The sequence below is a fragment of the Notolepis coatsorum genome, assembly GCF_963971535.1.
Source record: "Notolepis coatsorum genome assembly, chromosome: 18".
In the NCBI taxonomy this organism is placed as follows: domain Eukaryota; kingdom Metazoa; phylum Chordata; class Actinopteri; order Aulopiformes; family Paralepididae; genus Notolepis; species Notolepis coatsorum.
In genome coordinates this window covers 19,878,559-19,897,986 of record NC_140182.1, presented here as the reverse complement: position 1 = coordinate 19,897,986, position 19,428 = coordinate 19,878,559, and the positions used below count along the sequence as shown (strand labels likewise).

Here is a 19,428-nt window from a genome sequence, read left to right as displayed (position 1 = left end):
TTTCTCTCTCTCTCTCTTTCTAACACACACATCCGCATCTCTCTCTCTCTCTCTGTCTCTCTTACTATCACACACACACGCGCACATGCACATGCACACTATATCTCTCTCTCTATCTCTGTCTCTCTTACTATCACACACACACACACACACTCTCTCTCTCTCTCTCTCTACACATGAATGAATGAATGAATGAATGAATGAATGAATGAATGAATGAATGAATGAATGAATGAATGAATGAAAACTTTATTTAACAGATTGCAGAATGGGTACAATACAGTACGGCTCAATACATACAATTGTTAAGGGGATGCAGACCTGAGAAAGACGTTTGTCTTGTTTCCATCAGGGTCCCCCATTTTCAATTAACATAGCCTTCAACTTGTACACACATATGCACACACACACACAGCTGTCTCATATATGTCATTATCCAGATATCTCTTACATGTACATTTTGTCTACTCTCCTGTATAAATACTTTGTTAGCTCACCATTCTTTAGAGATCTAGGCTATATGGCCATTGCTGTAACCTAGGTCTCTCCGTGTTGCAACATGTCACTCTGTCAGTAAACTCTGTCCACTCTGTGAATAATATCTGGTTATTATTACAAAAAAAGGGATTGCTTGAGGCCCTGCCCCCAGAAATGCCTGTGCATGGGTCCTGATAGTGGGTAGACTAAATACCCAGGAAGACATGGTGGGTATATTATGGAATACCTGCTTATACCCTTGACTACACTACTGCCCTTCACAGAGACAACGTGTATATATATAGTGGTGTGTTGATTATTGCTGTAGCAGACACTTCCATCATCATACTGTCAGTGTGTCTCTAATGGACTGGCTGCTGATATTTACCTTCAACAGATCAATGGTGTACAATAAACACCTGGGCCCTGAGACCTGCTGGTAGAGAGAGAGAGAGAGAGAGAGAGAGAGGAGAGAGAGAGAGAGAGAGGAGAGAGAGAGAGGAGAGAGGGGGGGGAGAGAGAGAGAGAGAGAGAGAGAGGAGAGAGCGAGGGGGGGAAGATAGGGGAAGAAAGACAGAGGGAGTGAGAGAGACACAGAGAGAGGGAGAGAGAGTGAGAGGGAGGGAGGGAGGGAGAAAGAGACAGAGAGAGAGTGGGAGTGAGAGGGAGGGAGGGGGATAGAAAGCGAGAGAGGGATAAGGGGGGGGGGGGGGTGGATGGTATTATGTGTGTTAAAAGTTAGAGAGTGAGTGTGAAAAAAGAGAGATGGTGCTATGTGAGAAAGATGAGGGGTTGGTGAGAGAGAAGACAGAGAGAGAAAGAAAGAGAGGGAGCGAGAGAAAAAAGGTGTTGAAATGTTAGCCGTTGTCAGTTCTGTTAGCCGATTCATGCTATATTGAGAAAGATATACTGTGGTGAAAAGAGTGAGAGAGAAGAGAGGAAAGAGAAGACAGACAGAGAGATACCGTCCCTGAGAGAGAGACAGAGAGAGAGGCAGTGTTTGCTCTGCCCGCTCTGTTATTCATTGATCTGCTTGTCCCTTGTCGTGTCTCCGGAGATTGATCTTGTGTTTAATTCCCTCGCTGGCGCTCATTAGTAATGCTCCTCTTTTCTTTTACTGGTCCCATGTCACTGCAGCTCTTGTTGGCCTACTGTTTTATTTTATTTTATTTTATTTATTTAATGATGAAATGTATACAGTTAACATGTGTAATTTAATTTTATATATGTAATCTAATATTTTATTGGATGGAAATTGTTTTAAAGGAAAAAGGAGATTTTTTTACATTTCACATTTGCATAATTTGTAAACATTTGCAATTAGTGAACAAAGCATATTTACTATACATGTAATCCTATTTATTTTATGTCATCATAAATCAAAACAAAATTATTTTGAGGCATTGTGAACCAAACATAAGCTTTAGAATATTTGTAAAACAACTGAGAGTGAACTTTTCAGGCAGATTTCTAGCATCAAACAATGTTCCAGGGACCCAATTTTCCTCTGACAATTTGTTTATTAATTTATGAAAGTAAAGTATACCATTTCACTTTTTTCAATTCTGAGTTTCACATTTATCTCCCCGAAGCTGCATAGTGGAGTAGTGTGCACTTCTCTCCAACCTCGTTCCCAGTTTTATCTCCTCCGTGTTTGACGCTCTATCCGGATTGGCTCTGTCCCAAACCAATGAGAATGAAGAGCGCGAGGTACAAGGAAGTGAACATCAGAACCAAAACAACAGTCCGAAATAAATGGCACATAAACGCTTTACCTATTGCATTTAGCTAAACAACACACACTGCATCCACTTTCATTTTAAACAACTCATTAGGGCGACATGATGGTCTTTAGGTGGTAAGGTTACGTGTTTGTACTGAAGCAGAATGTCGTTGAGTGCCTCCTGTGTCTCCGTCACTCAGAAAAGGACGGTGTCGAGCCTCCTTGGTGAGTTGACAGTCAAGCTAGAAGAAGCACCATACTGTATTGATTGATTGATTGAAAACTTTATTAACAGATTGCAGAATGGGTACAATACAGTACAGCTCAATACACACAATTGTTAAGGGGATGCAGACCAGAGAAAGACTTTCGTCTTGTTTACATCAGGGTCCCCCATTTTCAATTCATCTGGACATATATGACATACATGACATACAGATAGTCAGTACTGCTACATCTATACATTTATGACATACCAGATTTGCAAATACAGTACTGTTTGTGATACAGAAGGAGTCAGGAAAAGGGAGTATATACATTTGACGTAGAAACTGTACATTGGAGGTTGGGTGGGGGGGGTTGGGTACACTGGGATATTGACAACCATACTGGGTAATCTACATTGGAGGTGGTTGGGGGGGGGGGGGGGCGGGGGGCACACTGTATAAACAAGTAACACTGTACATTGAGGGGGGGGGGGGGGGGGGGGAGACACTGTACAAACAAACAAAATTGTACATTGGACTATTGACAACCATACTAGGTAAATTACTGTACATTGTAGCTAGCAAGCTTGTTTCTAACCTTAACTGTTATAATGTGACTTAATAACGCAATACTGTGGAACAATATTAATTAATGTACAGTCTCCTCCCCATCATATACTCTCTGTCAGGATCTATGGGTAACAGTATATGTCACAAATGTAACAGTACTATATACTTGTATGTCATGTATGTCCCTATGCCATAAATGTCATGATGTCATGTATGTTGTGTATGTCATAAATGTCACTATGAATTGAAAATGGGGGACCCTGATGTAAACAAGACGAACGTCTTTCTCTGGTCTGCATCCCCTTAACAATTGTGTGTATTGAGCCGTACTGTATTACCCATTCTGCAATCTGTTAAATAAAGTTTTCATTCATTCATTCATTCATTCACACGAGGGGGGTCCTGGGCTCACGCTCCAGCCAGTGTTCGTTAAACATAAAGGAATTGCAAACAAATAATGATAATATTCCACATACATTTTCAACGAAATGCCTTCTTCCCATGCCTGATTATTCATTATTGACATTCATATCCACATGTCTTTTTTATTTTATTTTTTATAATGGATCCTGGGGCCAGGATATTCATACATAATTAATTATGTTTACATTAGGACTGCAATGATATCATTGTTTTTTTTTTATCCACTTTTTCTCCCATTTTCTATTTTTCTCCCATCCCAATTTCGTATCATCCAATTCAACCCTCCCCTGTCTCGAATGCTGTTTCTTGCCTCCCACAAGCCGGCTGCAATGTGGACGAAGCTATACATAGCACGAGTCCCCTCCGATACTCGAGGTAGCAGCCGTTGCATTTTTTCACCTGCGCGGTGCGATCTTTCAGCGTCGGGGGTCTGCGCTTTGGAGGGGCGCCGTCCCCATCGCTTCTTGATTCTACTGCGCAGGCGCACCAACCCACCTGTAGGAGTCGCTGTCCACAACGTCCGATCCCCACCCCTCAGTTTTCCCTCCCCCTAATACTGCCAATTGTATTAGTACGGACGACCAGCCAAACTGAAAACAATGTGGAGAGCTGGGCTCGAACCCAGCGTCTCCAGCATTGGTGGTGAGTGCCTTGCCCACTGCACCACCTAGCCGCCCCAATGATATCATTGTTCATTCATATCATAATAACGGACGGACACCACACACTAAATTATTTTTCTGGTCTTCATCCTCTTAGCAGTTGTTTGTATTGAGCTGTACTGTATTGTACCCATTCTGCAATCTGTTAATAACGTTTTCAATCAATCAATCAATCAATCAATCAATCAATCAATCAATCAATCAATCACACATAATTTGGTGGACACACACACACACACACACAACCACACTCATACATAGAGTTGCACAATGAGAGTATAGAGAGTTGCACAATGTTTCACTGTTAACACTTAGTCTGTGTGGCATGGAGCTCTGTGTTGACACAAAACACAATACCTTGCAGACCTCATATCATATGTAACTAGCTACTATTGTTTCCAAAATAATTCATCCAAAATGTTGTGGATTAAAATTAAAATATTTTATTGTGATGGTGTTGTACTCAGCTGGCCGAGTAGTGAAGAGGCTGAAGCAGGAAGATGCCCAACAACTTCAGGAGGCAACACTCCAACTGTTGAACCAACACCAGGACCTCTCCAGCCTGCTACTGGAGATGGGGGTGAGAGGACCTGTAGGACTGCCAGGATTAATAAGAATAATAAGAAAAACACGTTTATTTATGAAGCACCTTTCTAAAACAGGCGAGTTAAGGTTCAATTAGCTGTAGACCACAGAACTGATATTCCACTAGTCCCGCCTCCTGGTTCAAAACACCTTCAACATTGTGCAAATGATCCTCAGAGGATACAGAAGCAATCTTTTTTATGTTGTGTGAACAAATACAACTTCCACCGGTAATGCTAATTGTGTATTAATTTAAAGGAACACACCAACATCATGGAAAATGTGCTTACCGTCTTCACCAGAATCAGACAAGAAGGTAGATAATTATGTCCTCTCTGTGGGTTCATTAGAAAGCTATCCGGCTTCAAGCTAGCCTATAGCTTAGCACAAAGGAATGGAAGCGTTAAGCATTAAGATTAATTGAAAATGGGGGACCCTGATGTAAACGAGACGAAAGTCTTTCTCTGGTCTGCATCCCCTTAACAATTGTGTGTATTGAGCTGTACTGTATTGTACCCATTCTGCAATCTGTTAATACAATTTTCAATCAATCAATCAATCAATCAATCAATCAATCAATCAATCAGCGGATACGGACCACTAGCCTAGCTTAAAACTCTGGGAAAGGTGTTTTTGGCCAACAGCTAGGCTAGCTGGTCCATATCTGCTTCCATTTATTTGTGCTAAGTTAGGCTAGCTTGCAGCCGGATAGCTTTCTACTGAACACACAGAGCGGATAATTGGTATCTCTATCCTCTTGTCTGACTCTGGAGAAGATGGTAAGTGCATTTACTATAATATTGGCGTGTTCCTTTAAGGCTGAAATTTGTCTCATCAGATATTTATGTGTAGACTCATTCATTTATATATCCAACAGTCTCCATAGTAAAGTATAGGAGCTTTAGAACCAGGTGGCAGGACCAAATGGAATGTCACTTCTGCAGTATATAATTAATTTAATTTAATTCATTAATTAATTAATACGTTTTAAAACTAAATTAGAAATGCTATAATCTACATCGGTCATTATTACTTTTTCATTTTAATTTTAATTTTTTTATTAGAGTCCAGACCCTTCCAATGTTATCTGCAAGGATGGTACCAGGCAGAGAGAAGTAGCAGATGGTGGATCTCTCCTAGGTGGGTCTCTCAAAACAACACATTGTGACAGCTGTACTGCAGTGCACACTGATGCAACTGAAGCCGCCGTGCTCTTTTGTGCACCAGTGCACGTACGCGTTGGTGTGTGTTGACTCTCTGTGTGTATTCCCAGAGTGTGAGCTCATGTGCCAGGCAGCTCTGTGAGCTGCTTTGTCCATAAGTCATTAGCATGTGTTGATTATTCCCCCTGATAGATCTCTTAAAGGACCGTACTGCTCTAAATATAACTTTTAGCCTGTTTACTAACCAGCAGCACACATGTTTTACATGAACCCTGACCATGTTTTACATGAACCCTGAACATGTTTTACATGAACCCTGAACATGTTTTACATGAACCCTGTTTTAATTGTGACAAATAATTGAAATAATAGCAGCAGATACAACGTTTTGACCCTTCCGGTCTTTTTCAAGTATGCTCCTTTATCTGCTGCTATTATTTGTCACAATTAAAACACCTTGGAGCATCAAAAGTGAGTTGCGCGCCCCGCTTTGTTTTATGTACTACTAGGCTCAGCACCAAGGAACGGAGGATGTGTGTTATTTATTTTTTCTTACATGAACCCTGACCATGTTTTATATGAACCCTGTAGTAGAAAAGACTCACACACATCCAAAGTATAGTCATGGGTGCTTGACTCAAATAGATATGTAATGTTGTGGAAAAAAAGTCAGCACACCGTCTGCAGTGTTCCCAAGTTTAATATAATTATATGAACCCTGACCATGTTTTTCATGAACTCTGACCACGTTTTACATGAATCCTGACCATGTTTTATATGAACCCTGACCATGTTTTACATGAACCCTGAACATGGTTTACACTACCCCTGACCATGGTTTACACTACCCCTGACCATTTTCCCGAGCTGTGTGTGTGTCTCTGTGTCGGTGTCTGTCTATATATCTAATACATCTATCTGTATCTGAGAATATCTGTATATTTATTAATATATTCTGTGTGTGTGTGTGTGGCTGTCTGTATGTATGTGTGTCTGTCTCTCTGTCAGTCTCTGACCATCTGGCATTCATTCTGTGTTCCCAGTGTGTGAGCTGAGGCGGCAGGCAGGGGAACTCGGAATCCCAGTTGCAGCTCTGTCAGTGAGGATGGTCCTGGAGAGACTGCTGGAGATTACTGGAGCGCAGGAGGAAGAGAAGGAGGGGGATAGGAGGAGGAGAGTGCTCCTCACCTCCTCTCAGAGAGTTAGTATCTGGTTAAGGTTATGTTTACTTAGTGCTCTTACTGCAGTCACATTTAAGCCCCTTTTGACCGAATTTACCCTGAACCTTTAGTCTAGGGACTACATTTCATGGTACTGTATTGTTCCTTCCTTCATTGTTCCCTCAGCCATTTGTTATTGTGCGGCGTAAAGACCCATGAAGATTAGGCAAATGTGTCTGCCGACGTATAAATGAACAGACCAATGTTCCCTGCATACTCTTTTGCCATAATGTTGGTCCTCGCATTGAACAGGAATGTGCAACAGACCACTCAATGTACTGGCACCTCACATAACCAGATAACTTGTATTTCCAAAGAAGATTGTTTGCATTGTTCTCTGTGCCCGAGTTGGCTAGTAATAATAGGCACTAGCGATCTCTAAATACTTAACCTTAAACACTACACCTGCTTAGCTTACACAGTCTTGTTAAGAGATTTGCTGGAAAAAAGAATCACTTTAATAATCACAGAAATGGTCCTATACACTAGATTTCTCAGTTCATAATACGCATTGCAGGTTCACATTTTCTGGTTGAAAGCATGACATTGGCAAAATGGACATTAATTGTCTTGTTATGTACTTAAGCTACAAACTTGTTCTGACAGCACAATATTGATGCAACTAAAAGATTCATCGTGGGGAAATGTTTTTAATGCATATAGGTCAATGAACAAAAAAATATTTGTGCTGCAGATCTTCTGCTGCAAGTACTTGAACATTAAAAAATGTCCAGGGCTGCTATAACTACTACTACCTCTACCATTACTACTACTGTTACTACCGCTACTACTACAACTACTACTATCACAACCACTACTATTACTACTGCTGTTACTACCGCTACTACTAATACTATTACTACTACTACAACTACTACTATTACTACAACTGTTACTACCGCTACTACTGCTACTACTACTGCTGCTATTACTACTACTTCTGCTACTACTACTGCCACTACTACTACTGTCGCTACTACCATTACTACTACTACTACTACTCGTACTCTTACTAATACAACTACAACTACTACCGGCGGTCCAAGCATCCTCTCTATAATATTTAATTTCAAACCATTATTTAAACACGAAAGGCAACTGAGGTTTCCTTCTTTTACAGTCACATCAAGTGTACATACATAAGCAAAAAAGGCATATAAAGTCATAACTGTAAGACAACACAGCGAGGCAAAAGTAAGGATAACAAATCAATTAAAACACATACAACTTGATTGACAATGGTTGGAGATCAAGGGTTTAAACTCTGCAACAGAGGGGAGAGTCTCAAGCTTTAAACAGCTCTCTACCAGCTCTCTCTGGTGCTGTCCCAAGCTACTTTAAGTATGCTGTGGTTCAGCCCTGCCTGAAACAACCCAAATTAGACCCCACCATGCCTTCTAATTACAGACCCATCTCCAAACTCCCTTTCCTGTCAAAGGTTTTTGAATAGACCATTCTCTGCCAATTGGTGCCCCACCTCCAACATAATAACATCCTGGAAAGATTTCAGTCTGGGTTTACGGCTTACCATAGCATTGAGTCTGCCCTCTTGAAGATATTGAAGATATCAAATGACCTACTTCTCACTATGGACTCGGGTAACTGCACCATCCTGATCCTCCTTGACCTTAGTGCAGCGTTTGACACAGTAGACCGTAACATCTTCATTGACCGTCTCCAATATGGGGTTGGTGTTTGTGGCACCGTCTTAAAATGGTTCACATTTGGCATTGGCTCGGGAGGTGGCTCGGGAGGTAGAGCAGTTGTCTGGTAATCCAGAGGTTCCCAGTTCGATTCCCGCTCCTACCGGGCAGCGTGTCGAAGTGTCCTTGAGCAAGACACTTAACCCCTAACTGCTCCCGATGAGCAGGTTGGCACCTTGCAACTACTACTACTACTACTACTACTACTACTACTACTACTACTACTACTACTACTAATACTAATACTACTACTACTACTACTACTACTACTACTACTACTACTACTACTAATATTACTTTTCCTCACTCAGTAGGTATTTGAGAGAGGTCTTCTATGTGAATGTTCCCTGTTTACCCTCCAGGTCCATGTGTGTGTGCTGCTCCAGTCAGCCAGAGAGCTGTTGTCTCTGGGAGCATTCTGTCCCAAACTGCTCTGGCAGGAGTACTGGAAGGAGCAGGTAATAATCCAGATGGCTTCAGATTATCTAGACCAGTGGTTCTCAGTGTGGGGTCCTTGACGGGGTTCCAAGGGGTCCCCAGAAATATATACTGTATAAGAGTGACTGTTATACAGTGAGTGACTGAGTGACTCCCGAACTACGCATGCGCAGATTGCCCACGGAGTCTAGGTCTATCAATCTGCGCATGCATAGTTTGGGAGTAGGTGCGAAAAAGCTACTATAGCTCGGCTGAGAAAGTGCCGATCGATTTGGGATTGGCCGCGCCGTGTTCAGGAGACTCAGGCATATAAAAATCTATTGGATCATGTCTCCAGCACCCCCCCCACAGCCGTAGCTACAACCACTTAATGTCGAGGCTCTCATCCACATTCATTAATTTTCTCCCCCCGCTCTCTCCTCCATGAGCTCAATGTAACGCGGAAGTGCAGTGGTCTATAGGTTTCACATTCTCCACCGTTATCTCCTCCACTCCAGTACAGACAGCTAGCTATAGATACAGAATGTCGTTGAGGTATGAGGAAACCAGGCTTGATGTTCCTATATGGAATGTGAATGGGATGGATGAAAAAACAACAAATGAAAGAAGGTGAGAAATGAGATAATTAAATGTACCGTCTTCTACAGAAGCAGCCATTGCTGGAGGTGGTGCATCATCTTCACTCTCAGAACATCCTCGCTCTCAAGTACATCTTGGAAAGGTACAGATTTTTTTTTTTTTTGATCCACTTTTTCTCCCATTTTCTATATTTTCTCCCATCCCAATTTCGTATCATCCAATTCAACCCTCCCCTGTCACGAACGCTGTTTCTTGCCTCCCACAAGCCGGCTGCAATGTGGACTAAGTCATACATAGCACAAGTCCCCTCCGGTACTTGAGGTAACAGCAGTCGCATCTTTTCACCTGTGCAGCTCGATCTCTCAGTGGCGAGGAGTAACGCGCGGGAGGCTCACGCCGCCCCCGACACTTCCTGATTCTACTGCGCAGGCGCACCAACCGACCTGTAGGAGTCGCTGTCCACAACGCCCGATCCCCACCCATCAGTTTCCCACCCCCTAATACGGCCAATGTGTATTAGTATGAACGACCAGCTAAACTGAAAGCAATGTGGAGCGCTGGGCTCGAACAGGCAAGCCCAGCGTCTCCGCATTCGTGGCGAGCGCCTTGCCCACTACGCCACGTAGCCGCCCGGAAAGGTACAGACTTTTATGAGTTACAGTATCCACCTATGGTGGCCGGTAGGGTTGGGTACCTTTCACATTTGAACCGGTACCTGTGAATCGATACCGGTACCCAACGGTACCTTTTTTCTGTAGTTTAGTCTCTAAAAATGTTAACGTGTATTGTGCGTGTGAACGTTGACGTGAAAACGAAACGTTGACGTCATCGAACTTCGAAAAAGTAACGAAATGTGGAACCGGCGGATCTCACGTGAATCGGTACTCGGTGGTACCGACGTGATTCGGTCGGTACCCTTGAAAGTACCTGATTCGGTACCCATCCCTAGTGGCCGGGCACCACCGCAATAAATGTAGCTATGGGAGACACTATACAACCTTGTATCTGTTCCTCTCAGTGATGAAGGGCTGAGGCCGTGGCTGGTGTCTGAGCTGAAGGCTCTGTGTGGCTGGCCGACCACAGAGGAGGAGGAGGAGGAGCAGGAGGGGAGAGAAGTCCAGCAGAAGATTCTATCAAGTAAGAAACATTGTGGGATTTTCATCCATCATCCGTCCCAGCTGGGCTGGGCTGTGCTGTGTGTGTGCATCACAGGAAGCGAGGGACTCTGAAATCAATATAGTCCTCGATCACACAAACCTGTGCTTTCGCTAAAAATAGATGATGATCTAATATTCTACATCCTTTCGTTATTTATTTCTTACATTTCTTATCTACCGGTAAAAGGGTACTTTTAGGCTTCTTCAGATTTACAAATGTAACACACAAAGCTAGTGAGCTGCGCGCTGCCATTAGAATATAATAAAATAAAATAAACAAAAGCAGAAAGAGGCCGATGGCTCCATGACTTGTTTTGTGGGCTGCTTCGCACAAATTAACAAAATGGTATGCACGCTTTTTATTGCCATTCTCTGAGTAGTGTTGATGATTAATAAGGATGGTTGACGATGAGCTGTAAGCCACGCAGCTAGTGGCTGTTTGTGCTGTGTGGTGAAATTAGTTTGGTCAATTATGTCCTTAACTCCCATTGTTGTGGGAAGAGTGTTTTTACTTGGCTCCATTGTCGTGTCAGAAGATGCAACAATATCTTCTATCGGTGCGCTGCACATGGCATTTGTTTTGGAAGCAAGAGTACCTGCGTCATCATTTTCACAATCTCCATCTTCGCCTGGAGTCTGTACTGTGGACATGAGTTTCAGTCCGTTTTACAGTCATCATGCAGGTGCACAGTCTTTTTGTAGTTAGCTAACATTATGCAAGCATTGTTGTGTGATGATGAGCAGCAGTGTTACCGCCCACCGCTACTTTGTGTGTAGAGTCTGCATGTTCTCCTTATGTTCACGTGGGTTTCCTCCTGGTACTCTGGTTTATTCCTCTCATAAAAGACATGCATGCTAGGTACGTACTCCTGGCGTTGTCCTTGATCAAGGCACTGGCACTGGTTGGTCCCCGGGCCCTGGACTGTGGCTGCCTACTACTCCTAAGATAGGATGGGTGACATAAGATAAGATAATATGATCCTTTATTAATCCCCTTGAGGAAATTCAGGTGACAAAGCAGCATGGGGGGGGGGGGGATACAGAGCGTCACAGTCCTATACAGTCCAGTATCTATATACACTATAGATACAATGTCAAATATAAATACAAATACAATATAAAAAGTACAAGATAGTCCAGTGAGTGCACGTGGATATGAGTCTCTAGTTCTCACGTCCCGATTTCTGACAATGATAGGTCTGCAGAGGACACATTACTGGTATATGTATATGTAAGTGTACTTGGCAAATAGATAGTTTTCTTCCATTCCTTCCTTCCTTCCTTCCTTCCAGCGGTGGTAGAGGTCTTGGTGGGAACAGGGTTTGAGGAGAACCAGGACCCAGCAGCACCCAACAGGAGGGTCTCCATGCTCTGCGGCTCTATACTGGACGACATGCTGTCCTGTGAGTCCTTCTTCACTTTCCCAAACGGAACTGAATGTAGTGTCTTTGAGAGCAGGGCAGTTATAATAAATATTTATTTCATGGATTATCATTTTGTAAAATAATGGATGAAAGGAAGTGATATATTCTTTTTGTAAAGCCCCAATCAAATCAAATCAAATCAAATCAAATTTATTTATAGGGCCCGACAACACACGTTAATGTCCCCATGGGCCGTACAGGTCTTCTTTAAACAAGTCAAGAAGACAACATAACAATAAGTCAAGAACAGAACAAGAACACCATAGGGTCCAAACATTTTTTAGATGAATGCAAATAAATGAAAGAATGCAAGCACTCCCAGACATACCCCACGCGAAGGTAAGGAAAAACTCACTAAAACCTAACAATAGGGAAAAAAAGCTCCACAGGCAATGTGGAGGAGAGAAACCTTAGAAGGGCCGTTCAAGGGGGGATCTCCCTTCTTAGATGTCGGTGATAGTAGTGTTGCAGACGGACAGTTGGTAAGCATGCACTCATGTGTGTGGTGAGACACAGATGAGTGCATGCAATAGCAACTGTACATTTTGAAAAATTAAAGATAGAGCTAATAGCGATAGCAACTGAACATTTTGAAAGATTAAAGATAGAGTTGATAGCGGATCTATTTGAGGCACAGGGGCGGCGCAAGAGGGTCACGTCCTCCCCGTCTTAGTCACGGGACATTCAACACTCCGGTCGTTGCTCAGGGACAGCCGGAGACAGGGGGAAGGGGGGTGGCGCAGAGAGGGTCGCGAACTTCAAGGTCATACAAATCCAGGATTTGTATGACCTCACTTGGTATTGCACTTTATTTAAATGTCTTTGTTTTAGTCTGATGTGTGGATAGGGGAGGACTTGCTATTGCTGGCTTTACCAAGAGAGGTCTGGAGAAATTCATAGTATAATAAGTTAATATTGTATACAGCTACATATATCATATTGTGTTATAGATATATATATATTATAGCTATATGGTAACTTGTGTAATCGTGTGAATTTCTCCAGACCTTTCTTGGGAGAGCCTGAGGTGGCCAGCAGCAGTAGCAATCCATTCCCTATCCCCACTGAAATCCAAACCACACATCAGACCAAAACAAAAGATGTAAACAAAGTGCAAGAGGGGCTCTTTTGCCTGGAGGTCGCTGTTTGACGGCATTACGGATTTACCTTTTAAGTCACACCTCATCCTGGGATTATTGTGATTAAAGACACTCGGTCTGAGACTTCTGAGAGGTCACCGTTTCCATTAGTTGTCTTGTAAGCCTCGCTCTGATCTTATTATCCTTTCCCCCATCATTCTCCAGGGGTTCTGGACAGCATGGATAATAAGCAGACCCAGCCGCCCGGTGCAGCAGCAGCAGCAGCTGAGCTGTGGTGAGAGAGGCAGCTCCAGTCCACCCTTCTGTTCTCCTGCTCTCGGCCACTTTATTTCCCACCCAATCTTTAGAAAAGGATTTTCTAAAGATGCACAACATACATTTTCCTCAGCCTGATCTGTAATGGAATTATGATTTTGGCCTCGCCAATGAAATGTTGAGCATCTTTTGAAAATACTTCAATATGACATGAACCCTATCATTTATTGGTTGTTTCCGGGGCGTGGCCTTGAATATGACTTGATCTTGACTTGAACTTGATAGAGCCTGGTCTAGGTCTTGACTTGGACACGATAGGGCCTGGTCTTGGACTTGACTTGGACACGATAGGGTCTGGTCTTGGACTTGAGTTGGACTCGATAGAGCCTGGTCTAGGTCTTGACTTGGACACGATAGGTCTTGCCTGGTCTTGGACTTGACTTGGAATCGATAGGGCCTGGTCTTGGACTTGACTTGAACACGATAGGGTCTGGTCTTGGTCTTGGAATCGATAGGGCCTGGTCTTGGACTTGACTTGGACACGATAGGGCCTGGTCTTGGACTTGACTTGGAATCGATAGGCCTGGTCTTGGACTTGACTTGGACACGATAGGGCCTGGTCTTGGACTTGACTTGGAATCGATGTATGCTCTAGTCTAGTGTCTACTAGTAGATTTTGTGTTTTGAGCACAAAGTTCATCATAGATCTAGCCTCTTAATTTTGCTCTCAAAGTGCACCAGATTGATGCATTTAACTTTAAAACTTTAAAAAATATATATATATAGGGCCTGGTCTTGGACTTGACTTGGACACGATAGGGTCTGGTCTTGGACTTGAGTTGGACTCGATAGAGCCTGGTCTTGGACTTGACTTGGACACGATAGGGCCTGGTCTTGGACTTGACTTGGAATCGATAGGCCTGGTCTTGGACTTGACTTGGACACGATAGGGCCTGGTCTTGGACTTGACTTGGAATCGATAGGCCTGGTCTTGGACTTGACTTGGACACGATAGGGTCTGGTCTTGGTCTTGGAATCGATAGGGCCTGGTCTTGGACTTGACTTGGACACGATAGGGCCTGGTCTTGGACTTGACTTGGACTGGAAGTGGTCTTGACTACAGCCCTGGTGACAGGAGATGTCAGCACATCATGGTCATAGAAAATACCGTTGTTCAGTTCTTCTGTGATATTATATAAGTAATGATGGCCCAGGCATTAAAGCGTTCCGTCTTGAGACAGATTTCCATCAATTTGATTATTTATATAATATTTTGATTTATATTTATAAAAATAAATTTTTTTTTTTTTTTTTTTTTTACTTTTTTTTTTTAAATATAAAGTTTGCCAATAGGGATGTATCAGTAGTATTGGCAGTGGTAGTAGTCGTAATAGTAATCCAGTCTATTTTTTTTATTTTCTAAAAAATAAACTAGTTCAACGCTTTTGCTTAATTTCTTTGATGGCTCAAATGTATGCTCTAGTCTAGTGTCTACTAGTAGATTTTGTGTTTTGAGCACAAAGTTCATCATAGATCTAGCCTCTTAATTTTGCTCTCAAAGTGCACCAGATTGATGCATTTAACTTTAAAACTTTAAAAAAAAAATATATATAGGGCCTGGTCTTGGACTTGACTTGGACACGATAGGGTCTGGTCTTGGACTTGAGTTGGACTCGATAGAGCCTGGTCTAGGTCTTGACTTGGACACGATAGGTCTTGCCTGGTCTTGGACTTGACTTGGAATCGATAGGGCCTGGTCTTGGACTTGACTTGAACACGATAGGGTCTGGTCTTGGTCTTAACTTGGAATCGATAGGGCCTGGTCTTGGACTTGACTTGGACACGATAGGGCCTGGTCTTGGTCTTGGCTTGGAATCGATAAGGCCTGGTCTTGGACTTGACTTGGACACGATAGGGCCTGGTCTTGGACTTGACTTGGAATCGATAGGCCTGGTCTTGGACTTGACTTGGACACGATAGGGCCTGGTCTTGGACTTGACTTGGAATCGATAGGCCTGGTCTTGGACTTGACTTGGACACGATAGGGTCTGGTCTTGGTCTTGGAATCGATAGGGCCTGGTCTTGGACTTGACTTGGACACGATAGGGCCTGGTCTTGGACTTGACTTGGACTGGAAGTGGTCTTGACTACAGCCCTGGTGACAGGAGATGTCAGCACATCATGGTCATAGAAAATACCGTTGTTCAGTTCTTCTGTGATATTATATAAGTAATGATGGCCCAGGCATTAAAGCGTTCCGTCTTGAGACAGATTTCCATCAATTTGATTATTTATATAATATTTTGATTTATATTTATAAAAATAAAAAAATAATTATTTATTTTTTTTTACTTTTTTTTTTTAAATATAAAGTTTGCCAATAGGGATGTATCAGTAGTATTGGCAGTGGTAGTAGTCGTAATAGTAATCCAGTCTATTTTTTTTATTTTCTAAAAAATAAACTAGTTCAACGCTTTTGCTTAATTTCTTTGATGGCTCAAATGTATGCTCTAGTCTAGTGTCTACTAGTAGATTTTGTGTTTTGAGCACAAAGTTCATCATAGATCTAGCCTCTTAATTTTGCTCTCAAAGTGCACCAGATTGATGCATTTAACTTTAAAACTTTAAAAAATATATATATATAGTTCCGGGGGGGGGGGGCATGCCCCCGGGCCCCCCTAGAGGGCCCGAGGTTCACCCACCACCACAGTCTCACTAAATCCTGTGGGAAACACTGAGGATTAAATTGTTTTACGCCTGTGGGTAGGGCGTTCCACATTGTTGTGGCATAATTGCAAAACGTGTTTAGTCCCTTGTTTGTATGATAATTGATAACAAGCCTTTTAGTTCATGGTTCAAAGTAATGGGAAAGGGGTGCTAGCTCGCCATCAATCAGAAGCTAGCCACAAGACTTGCATTCACGCTCTCCAGCACACAGCCTCCCTGCCTGGCAAAACAACCACAACAGTAGGGTCTATAGTCACAGTCAGGACAGTAGCTCTACAAGTAGGCTCCCTTAAAACGGTAACGCTATTAAAAAAAATTAAAATACAGTGGAGGTTAAAATAAGAATATGACTTGGCCTGAAAAAAAGTCAGTCAGGAGATTTTTTTTTGCTTTAATCCCTGGATGGCCTGGTCATTAGAGAGAGTGTCTCCTGAGCAGGTGGCCACAGGTTCAATTCCCCATAACAGATAACATGTGTGCATTCTGTAAAAGTGTCCTTGAGCAAGACACTGAACTCCTATCTACACCAGGGGAGCTAGCCATCTATAAAATGGCTGACCCTGTGCTGGGGAAAATACAGTGTGAGTCTCAGAGGGACGTGAAAAAAGACAGTATCACAGAATCCCAGAACTGCTTGGCTTTTGTGAAGAATTCCATAAAAGACGGATCTGCAGTGATCTGTACTTCCCTTAAACTGCTCTGTGTGTCAAATCTGCAAGCCCTTAAACCATTGATTTAGCAAATAATCCTCTGATCACAAAATCCGAGAGAGCCTGTTTGTTGTCTTTGTTTGTGAGTTTACTGTATATATCTTTTCCTATGGGATGTGGACCTCTACCTGGACTTGAACCTACGTTATTCCTGTGGAACTGTTCAGTAAATAATTTACGCCACTCTCCTAAAGCTAGAAAGCAAAGAGAGAGAGAGACAACCCTTGGATTTGTGACGTCAACCAGATATAAAATGTGGGGCTGCTCCACAGACAGTGAATGAGGCTCTGTCTTATTTTCTAATATTCCTGAAAGGTCTGAACCAGAATAATCTTTTTCATTTGGGTCTTAAACATACATATAGGAGCTTACACATACATTTTATGGACCAACAAAGCAACTATCCCATTCATGGTCTATGGAGTAGATATTGCAAATTCCAGGGTTCTCTCTCTGATCTCTTAACTTGAGGAGAGTGGTGCGCATTCGCAAATACTGACTGAACTGTCCGGGGGTAGAGGAAGAACATACTGACTGAACTGTACTGAGGCACAGGGAGAACATACTGACTGAACTGTCCTGGGGCACAGGGAGAACATACTGACTGAACTGTCCTGGGGCACAGGGAGAACATACTGACTGAACTGTCCTGGGGCACAGGGAGAACATACTGACTGAACTGTCCTGGGGCACAGGAAGAACATACTGACTGAACTGTCCTGGGGCACAGGGAGAACATACTGACTGAACTATCCTGGGGCACAGGGAGAACATACTGTACTGACTGAACTGTCCTGGGGCACAGGGAGAACATACTGTACTGACTGAACTGTCCTGGGGCACAGGGAGAACATACTGTACTGACTGAACTGTCCTGGGGCACAGGGAGAACATACTGTACTGACTGAACTGTCCTGGGGCACAGGGAGAACATATTATGTGGATTATTATAATGGGTGACATTCCCTATAGTGACTATCTATCTAACTATAGTGACTGAAAAGCGGACACATCTCGTATGTCATATCCTCTTCTCTGCTTCTGTCTTCTCCATGTGTACAGGGTACAGCTGTTTGATGCGTCTTTATGTGGAGTGTCAGTTTCATCTGAAACACTTCACAGCTTCTTCACACACTCCCTCACACACACGTTCACCTACAAGCCTCAACTCACAGGTAATGTATGTATTACGCATAATATACACGTTATTTTCTTTTATTCAGAAAGACAACTTTTTTTGTTTACACCACTTACATGTTCTTGGTATCTGATTCTAGGGACATCTATGGATCTCAGGGAATGTATTTCCAGTGTCAGAAATACTGTCTGTTACTAGGCTTGAGTAAATTGTAATGAACCAAATGAGAATATCAATTCAATTCTTTAAATTTTTCTTTTTTACTGTGAATAACACCATGCTAAAATGTACTAGACCTGAAAAATCTAAGCAAATGAATAAAGGGAAGATGATTAAACAGAAGGTTTTGTAGATACAGTACTGAATTCTGCCATCCGGACGCGTGTATGCTTTTACCAACGCGTTCGTGTTTCCGGGTTCCCGTTTTGCGCTCTGATTGGCCACTGACCTACGCCCCCCTCGCTATGAGCGGCTGTGTCTGTGCGCTATTGTTTATTATTATCCGGCCACAGTGTGGGTTCCCTGGTCGGTGATGATGAGCTCAAATAGGTTATTATAATAAACACTGAATGGAGCAATATAGCCTTGTTGTTAGTTAGACAGCAGGCTATACGGTCTTCTTCAGTTGAGTTACACTTTGAAACATTTATAGCGAGTCTTGCTCTAGCGATGCATCATCACAACAACACGGGCGGCTCTACAACAACAATGGCTTATTTATCTATAAAGAAGACAATCCCATCGCTGACAACAAGTACTATAGTCACACACAGGCCTGCCGGGTTTTATGAATGAAGTAGATTTTCATTTAATCGCCTTTGGGGACATGAGGTTATTATAGGATGATGCGTGTCTGGTCTATTCTCCTGGTCACAATTCACTGAATTGAAAATGGGAGACCCTGATGTAAACAAGACAAGTCTTTCTCTGGTCTGCATCCCCTTAACAATTGTGTGTATTGAGCCGTACTGTATTGTACCCATTCTGCAATCTGTTAAATAAAGTTTTCATTCATTCATTCTCCTCCCGATGTGTTCGTTCAACTCGCGTCTCTGCGACCAGGGCTCCGCTCTATCGGAGATAGGATCACATTGTGTCATGTTTTGCTAGAGGGTGTATATGTTTATTATTCCGAATAGATCTACACGGGCTTATAGCCTATAATACG

The 19,428-nt window shown here is 42.7% G+C and overlaps 1 protein-coding gene across 1 annotated transcript in view; it reads left to right on the top strand.

Moving 5' to 3' along the window:
• The first annotated feature begins 2,329 nt into the window (after window positions 1-2,329).
• The window catches only part of fanca (FA complementation group A), a 104,052-nt gene continuing 86,953 nt past the window's right edge, over window positions 2,330-19,428 (top strand). The window contains exons 1-10 of the mRNA XM_084335098.1: window positions 2,330-2,425; window positions 4,529-4,641; window positions 5,711-5,786; window positions 6,853-7,010; window positions 9,095-9,190; window positions 9,818-9,891; window positions 10,768-10,886; window positions 12,199-12,309; window positions 13,635-13,704; window positions 18,185-18,297. Of these exons, the coding sequence (XP_084191224.1) occupies window positions 2,365-2,425; window positions 4,529-4,641; window positions 5,711-5,786; window positions 6,853-7,010; window positions 9,095-9,190; window positions 9,818-9,891; window positions 10,768-10,886; window positions 12,199-12,309; window positions 13,635-13,704; window positions 18,185-18,297 (991 nt within the window). The 5' untranslated portion in view covers window positions 2,330-2,364. The remainder of the gene's footprint in view (window positions 2,426-4,528; window positions 4,642-5,710; window positions 5,787-6,852; window positions 7,011-9,094; window positions 9,191-9,817; window positions 9,892-10,767; window positions 10,887-12,198; window positions 12,310-13,634; window positions 13,705-18,184; window positions 18,298-19,428) is intronic.